The sequence below is a fragment of the Varroa jacobsoni genome, unplaced genomic scaffold (assembly GCF_002532875.2).
Source record: "Varroa jacobsoni isolate VJ856 unplaced genomic scaffold, vjacob_1.0 contig05621, whole genome shotgun sequence".
NCBI lineage: Eukaryota > Metazoa > Arthropoda > Arachnida > Mesostigmata > Varroidae > Varroa > Varroa jacobsoni.
Window position 1 is genome coordinate 1 of NW_019215640.1, and position 7,721 is coordinate 7,721.

At 37.4% G+C, this 7,721-nt stretch overlaps 1 protein-coding gene across 2 annotated transcripts; it reads left to right on the forward strand.

Annotated features, from left to right (window-relative positions):
* The first annotated feature begins 35 nt into the window (after nt 1–35).
* Nucleotides 36–7,721, forward strand: LOC111273234 (uncharacterized). 2 transcript variants are annotated; one of them, XM_022854938.2, is made up of 15 exons: nt 36–865; nt 1,002–1,169; nt 1,385–1,504; nt 1,837–1,980; nt 2,124–2,231; nt 2,392–2,531; nt 2,862–3,048; nt 3,186–3,276; nt 3,741–3,836; nt 4,043–4,150; nt 5,110–5,160; nt 5,746–5,850; nt 6,424–6,520; nt 6,765–6,945; nt 7,522–7,721. In XM_022854938.2, exons 1-15 carry the CDS (start codon nt 794–796, stop codon nt 7,558–7,560), a joined length of 1,707 nt encoding a protein of 568 aa, XP_022710673.1. In that variant the 5' UTR covers nt 36–793; the 3' UTR covers nt 7,561–7,721. The 2 variants fall into 2 exon arrangements, with proteins under 2 accessions (XP_022710673.1, XP_022710674.1); XM_022854939.2 differs by lacking the exons at nt 6,424–6,520; nt 6,765–6,945.

Below are 7,721 nucleotides of genomic sequence, written 5' to 3' on the forward strand. Positions count from 1 at the left end.
GAATAAAAGCGGCTGATTGTAGTAAGTATAATATTTACAGCGCATTTATTTAGTGACATCGATACAATATTTTGACTGCCTCGCTCCTTGGAGCGCGGAGCGGCCAATCCTCATTACGCCTAAGGCATTAGTGGCCGTTGTTGAAAAATCAGCGCTTAGAAGATTCAGGATTTAAAAAGATTGAAGTGATACCGATACCTGGAATCATTTAGACTCAAAGTCAAACTGCCGTGGATATAATTCTGATACACATTAATCAGCCGCCAAAGCCGGGCTATAAATCACATATGTATCTTCATAGTATCACTGTCAAGAACGGTAAAATTCTAATGAGTAGGTTTATATGACTTCTGACTTTTCGTCTTTCAAGATTCTTTATCTGTGAATTCAAGATGTTCAGGATAAAAGACTCTCTACCAAAGCGTTGATTGGCCAAGTTCTTGTTAGAAGTCGTAGATACATAGCACATTTAATCCACAACAAAAATCGAACATTATAATTCCGTGTCGTTAGTTTGAAAGTTTCGCATGGGGAAAAAGCGCCCATAGCTACGTCTTCAAATTGTCATACATTCGTTTCCAGCCAAATAGTATTTTATACGCCCCCCGTATGTTCAGAGCTGTGACTATCAGAATCTGTCACGAACTTAGCGTGAAACACAAACTTGTTGTCTGTTACAGGTTGATTTGTTCCTCAGGTGACTTCTTCTTCTTTAAATTACTTCAGTATTTTCACCGTTGCGTGAAATCTAGGATTTTATTCAACTTACTGGTGGGAATTTCGTAAGTCCATAATGGACTCAGTTCTGTTGGTGTCAGATAAGCTGAGTCTGTTCACGAGAGCTTCGGATGGCCGTTTTAATCAGGTAATAATCAGCTAGAGGAACCCAGCCAACTAATTCGATTATAATACAGATACGGTAAATTTAGTCTATTTTTCATCTACATTCCTATGTCAGTACTTATTTGACGCTAGATTGTTCTTTTTGTTACTTTTGCTAGGTTTCCACAATCCGGCCTCGCGACCCGGCGCAGCTGAAAGATGTTCAGCTATCACCAGATGGTCGCCAGTTGATGGCAATCAGTTCGAATCCAGATCACGGAATTTGTTTCGCTTGTCTGACCAAAGCTCAAGACCGATGGCTTTATTATGACTACTTTCCTTCTGAGGTAGCCACATGTTTCTGCTTGAAGGGGCATTTACTGACTTGTAGAGCGAGATGTTTATCTAATTGAGAGTCGTTATATCCGGGTTCGCTCGCTATTTGGATCCAGTTATATGTACGTCATCACGAAAATTCCGATAGCATTGCAGGCGATCAAGATCGCTAATTATTAAACTGAAATGAATATGGTAAATAAATGTAATACCATTTGTTTTTCAGTTCCATGTGACCTGTGGAGTATTTTCACCTACTCGAAATCACATAGTGTATCTTGGTACAGCAACAGGAGGCATTATTGAATTTGATCTCAAGGTTAAAGGCTTCAATATTCTTACCAAGGTATGGTCCATCTCAAAATTGGCACTAATGGAAACTTATTGAATCAGCTATTGCGGAAGCAATATCAGTCGGAAAGTCAAATTTATGGTACTAATTGTTTCATCGATACAATTTCGAGAGCCACTACAATTATGCCCAACTTTTTCACTTCACTTAGAATTTATTAGGTTTTTGCTGGGATAACACGAGGCAGAGGTAACGTTTAGCGAACTAAGTTGCCATATTGCATTTACTATACCATAAGCCAGGCATTCATTTTTCTAGATCTATATTCTATGGTATTATAAGTATGTTTGTATCTTAGTCTCAATACATTTAGATTACGTTCTTAGGGCCGCAATGAGGTCGGTCCTCCGGCAACTTCGATTGACGTCAATGCCATGGGCAGTCACGTGGCGGTTGCAATCGGAGGTTCGCTTCTTGTGCATAGCATAAAAAATAAGGTCGACACAGTTATCGAATACGACGCTTCAAAGGTAATTCGAGTTTTCCTTTTCTATTCTTTTAAAATCTTACATGGGGTTATATGTTACGCATGTAGAGTTACGCACATATTTTCCCAGGCGATTTTAGCCTCATGCTTGGATTTAAGTGGGTTCCTCATTTTCTTTAATTCCAGAATGCGCAAGTTCTTCTACGATTTCATCCGACACAGCAATTTTCCCTTGGCGTTTTTTCATCAGCCGAAGGCGCAGCTGTCCTTGAATTTTCAACAGGCGCCATACAGGTAATTCGGCCCTTCGCTTTATTTAATGTACACAACTGCAAAAGAGTTTTCACATTGAGGGATCAAGCTGAACTCATGTCTAGTAGTAATACCCGCGAATCCTTAGTTTTTAAAATGGAGCGTACTTACTTGTTTGTATTGGATAATTGTTAAATTTTAGCTACCACCATCTTCAGTCCGTTGGCGAGCGCCACCTGGCGAAGAGCACATCTGCGAACCGTTAACATTGCTTTGGGCCGGAACCTCATGTCTAATAACTGTTGCTGTAGATCGAAGGGTTGTTCAGTATTCAGCCAAACGGTAGGAAACTGTTTTCAGATGAAGTGTTAGCATCTATACATAACGTGCTTTGAGTAAAATACAATAAAGAGCTTATTTATAAGCCGGTTTGAGGTAGGAAAAACGGTCTTAAATTTTATATATTGTATGAAAACGACTTTCTTTTTTTTAACAAATATAAACAATGCGAGGTTGAAATGACACTGCACTTATCACAAAAGAATATTCGGAAAAGAGATATTTTATGAACGCCCGAAAGACGCGTATAAACGTAGCATAACACTCTTTTTTTAATAAGTTAAATTTCACTCTTCTCTAATCGTATTATTGTGTACATTTTTGTTGAAGCAGGTGTGGTCAACTCTACCGACATGATAAACGCGTCACGAGTGCAGGAATATTACGCGAAGGTGCTGAGCTTCTACTAGGCTTAGCCGATGGACTTGCTTGTCTAGATATTCGCCGACGACAATTATTATGGGCTAAAGATACGATATTTTCGAGGCCGGTCGAAATGATAAGTCGAGCCAAACACCATGTGCGCAATGTTTTATATCTATAATGTTTCACGTATAGGTTTTTTCACCATTTTGTTAATACTGCTTGATCGTTTCTTAGTCTTAGTAACAGCCTGTCTATCGTAGCATACGGTAAGAACAAAGTTTTTGTTTTCAGCTGCCGGTATCTAGGGGATCATCAGGAGTTGAGTGCATGTATCCGCAATTGGAACCCTATAATCTAGAAACACGATCTAAAAGTGTGAGCGGTATGTAAGCTTGAAAATATTTAAAGAATAAATTCCAATAATTGACCCACGCCGTTTTTATTGAGGGAACCTGAAATTGTAGCTGTTCCATGTGCATTATTTAAAATATAATCCCCCTTCAGCAGAGATTTAGAACACCCCTCAGCTAGTCTGAATGTCCGATATATAAAGATACTTTCCTAATTCGCATGGTTATTGAGTTACTGCTTTCCGCATAGCCAGTGGACCGAATTCAATCGCATAATTAACCGAGGACGTTTTCGAAAACATTTTAGGGTATTGTGGTTGCACATACTAGTTCAGTTTTTTTTAATTCCTTCACAATACAATTGACATGGCCTTGAATTTATTCACTTCTAGTAGTAAATTTAACGAAAGAAAAATGTGATTTGCTAAAGCTGAGACGATAGAACCTGAAACAAAGTGCCGCTTTTTACATTTTTTTAATGGTAATTGGGACACAGCGAGAACGGGACTTGCTCTCAAAGTCGATGACGTTGCGCAATGTGTTATCTCACCAGTACGAGGGGACGAGGTTCGTATCGGCCAGATAAAACTAGGTAAGAAAGTAGAAATATTATAACTTCTAATGCAGTTGTCGTGGTTTTTGTCTATCTAGGTGTTTTAATCACTTATACCGATTAAGTGAGATATCAATCGTAGCGCTCAATACTAATGCCAAAACCGAAATAGAAAATTCGTGTCGTCAATTTTTTTTCATTATTGGTGCTGTCTTTAATTAAATATCTTCTAATGGGGCTTTCAGATGATCAGAGGAAAAGCTCGTTAAGCACCCTAATTTCTCCACCACGAGGCTATACTGGGGGGTCGAGAAAACAGTTAGCCCGTGCAGTCGAGGGCGCAGTTGCAGAAGGTTAGCGATCTTGCCGTGTTAAGGGCCATACACTCATTTATATCCAACCAAAAGAACACCTAGAAGCCTAATTACTAATTCATAATAGGTCATGTCTTCCCTTGGAAACATGGCATACGTATTATGTAATTGGCTTAAAAACTGTAAACACATTTTTTCCATTTGATACTAAACGAAGAGGCTGATTCAGACATCTTAGAATGTGGTCAACAGTTCTAGTTTTTGGCGGATATGTTATACTGCAGATGTAAAGCTCACCGAAATTTGTCAAATCATTTTTGTAAAAACTGTTTTTAGAAGAACGACGACAACGTTCAAATACCATTTAACGCTGCATATGTGTTTATGGCTTAGCTTTAATTCCTGAATCCACTTATTTTAACGGGTTCCGCAGCTTTCGATGTACACACATATTATCCTACTGTATGAGTAGAAGATATTTATTACTCGATTTTCTATTGGACCTTCAGATGTGCTTAGAACGAACTCACTAAACGCTTGGATTTCTCCATCGCGGGATTGTGTAGATCTGAAAAAGCTTTCATCTCAAACTGCGGATTTCAGCGAATTTAGAGACAGGAAGCAAAAATTGCTCCGTAATAATTCTACATCATAAACGCGCTAATAATTATATCAAAATACACCGTCAAACTACCCAGCTGATTTTCAATTTTACTGGACTCTCTGGTATTTAAAACGGATATATCTAGAGTGCCTTGTTCGGCTCTGGTATGACGTCCTTAATTTTTATTCAGCTAAACTATTAACCGTATTGGAAACTGAGTTTGCTAAACCATTATCAGTATCGTATTTACGACAATACGTGGCGTCGTGCTTGATGTAGGCTGCATTAAAGGTAAGGACAAGCTTATCATGACTTGAAACTTTGGCAAGACGAACATGTAAAATTGTTATGTAATCACATATGTATCTCTGTCTTTGTCTTTGTATTTCCTAAGAGATGCAGACTTCGGAGAACAATCACGTCTTGCAGTCAACAATTATAAGCGGTATGTCAATAGCATTCTCTACGTAACGCCCTTACAGTTGACAGCTGTACTTGATAACACTAAATATGTGATAAAACTGTGGCAAAGGTGAGAAATGGGGACTCAGATAAACAAAAGTGATTTTTTTCAGCTAACGAGGCAGAAGAAAAAGGTATAAGGAAGCTTGTGATTAAAGTACTTTGCGAATGTTGAAGGCACCATAGATTCCCTTCAAACAAAAAAGTGAAATGATAATTAGAAATTATTTCATTAACTTAATTTAGATAATTCTTTATATCAAGAATGAAAGATAACATTAAACTTTATCCTTTCGATTCAATCAATAGGCATATTAACAGTAGTTTTCTGTTTCGATTATATATTTAAATCCTACAGACTAGATGAGTAATGCAACTTTGTCTTACTTTCGTTCTATGAACATAAATTGTAGAGATTTACTGCGAATTAAATTAAAAAAATAGTCAAAAAAAGAAGACAAGTTTTGCGCCACGTAATCGGCTGCAGAAATATATACATACATATAATGCGGGCAAGTAGAGACTATAGTGCTTTTTCTTTGTTTGCTTATTGACGCTGGCTTACCAGATTATGACAGGTTTCACAAAGATCTTATCGACATTGGATTGGACAGTTATTCGCCTACAAAAAATGAACGTCCGCCATTATCACTTAAGCAAATGATGGGATCGGGTAAGTTGTCCAGTCAATGATTCGATTAATATATATATGGCATTTCGTCGTTGTTGTGCGTTACTTGAACAATGTTATTTAAAGAAAAAACAAACATAAAAAAAAGATAAAGAAAATTGCACCACTCACGCTTTGGCCAGGCGAAACCCTGCAACAATATAGTAGCTACCCTAATTACGTTGCTGGTTGAACCAGTTTAAGCAATAAAAATTGTTTAAACACATCGCAGAATAGCACCTTGTCAGCTGTTTTTGACATTATGTATAATACTAAGGTGGACATCACTTTTATTTATTTAATGGTAGCGATTTCCTTACGTCATTCAGGCGATTGGATTGGTGCTGCAGCGTTGGAATTGAGAAAGTCGCTATTAATATCTTCCACACGTACCGAAATTTTCTTATTAGCAGCTTTGTATATAGGTTTTCTCTCACAATAGTTAATTCGCACTTCCACCAATTTCTATAGCAGAAATTTAGATTTAGGGTATTTCTGCTTTATTACATAATTCAAGACTGATTTCACACACCATCATCACTATCATTGACTAAGGAAGAACTTCCTTCTGATCAGGTGTACAGAGTCAGGCGCCAGTCAGTGTCTCCAGGACGAAAAATATCTTTTATAACGTCGATGCGTCACGTTCCTTATCAAAGAACGACTCTGACGGGTACGCATTATGCTCTTTATGCGTGAATCGTCTCCTAATGTGAACAATATGTCAACTATTCCATATCTTCGCATTTTTACGTACCAATTATTGACGAACCATTATTTCATTTGTCTTCTTAAATGTTCAAGGCGTATTGTTTGCCTTCTTATAAATACAGATGAAGCTGCTCGAACACTGGCTATCAGTAACCCGTGTTGTTGTTTACTATATTGTACACTAATATTGAAAATAATTTATATAGCTCTTTAGCGGCCGCAATTACAAAGCAGCAAAAACTCCTAAGGAGGTTGGTCGAGAGTTCTGAAAGGCTCGAAAATACAATAGAAAAAGTCCTAAAGGAGTTGCGTCATCAAGGTAGTACGATAAGAAACCTCGTTGAGCACAGTCTTAATCTTGGGAAAGCCTATCATCGAGAAATAAGGGTAAGGTAAAGCAAGTGAGAATTTCAAAGTCCCAAGAACATGTCAGAAAATGATATCGTAGGAACGTAAAATGATTGGCATCTTTCGCGCGCATTCTTCTAGAATACCACTGTGTAATCATATACGCGATTAAAGATAAATTATCACGAGCTTATACTTAACGCTCATCGGCTGAAAATTGGTTTCAAAATGTTGTGTTATCACATTTTTGGCACTCCATTTAACCAATAATGAAGTGTCTTTAAAATGTTAAAAAAACATGGTCCTGGCAGTACTAACCTCAACAATTGCGCATATAATTAATGCTGAAAGAGTACCAAGCAGGTACTGCGCTGGACCGTTTCGGGCTTACCTTCAATATTTTCGAGATATTTTTAGAAGTGCCATTTCTAGTTCTCATTTGTATAGGAATTTATAGATGATAGTAGTATTTCGAGGAGTACATTTAGCGGAAGAAAGTTTATTTAATATGAACAATCTCGACTCTTCAGAACCGTTTTTATGGAAACAAAAGGATAGCAGCGCCTAAAGAAGGGTACAATGCGCAAAATTAACAGATTATGCGTGATTTTTCAGGAAATCCTCACTGTGATGTATGACGCTCAACAGGACTAATGAGTGGACGTTGATCACAAAGCCGAGGCCTATGTTAACGAAAATCAAACGGAAAAGTCGTTTCTCTTTTTTGCACCTATACATTTTTTGCTATCATTAATGTTTTGGTCAGATAAATCAGTCTATATAAATAAAAAAAATTTTATTTATTTTTTTTAATT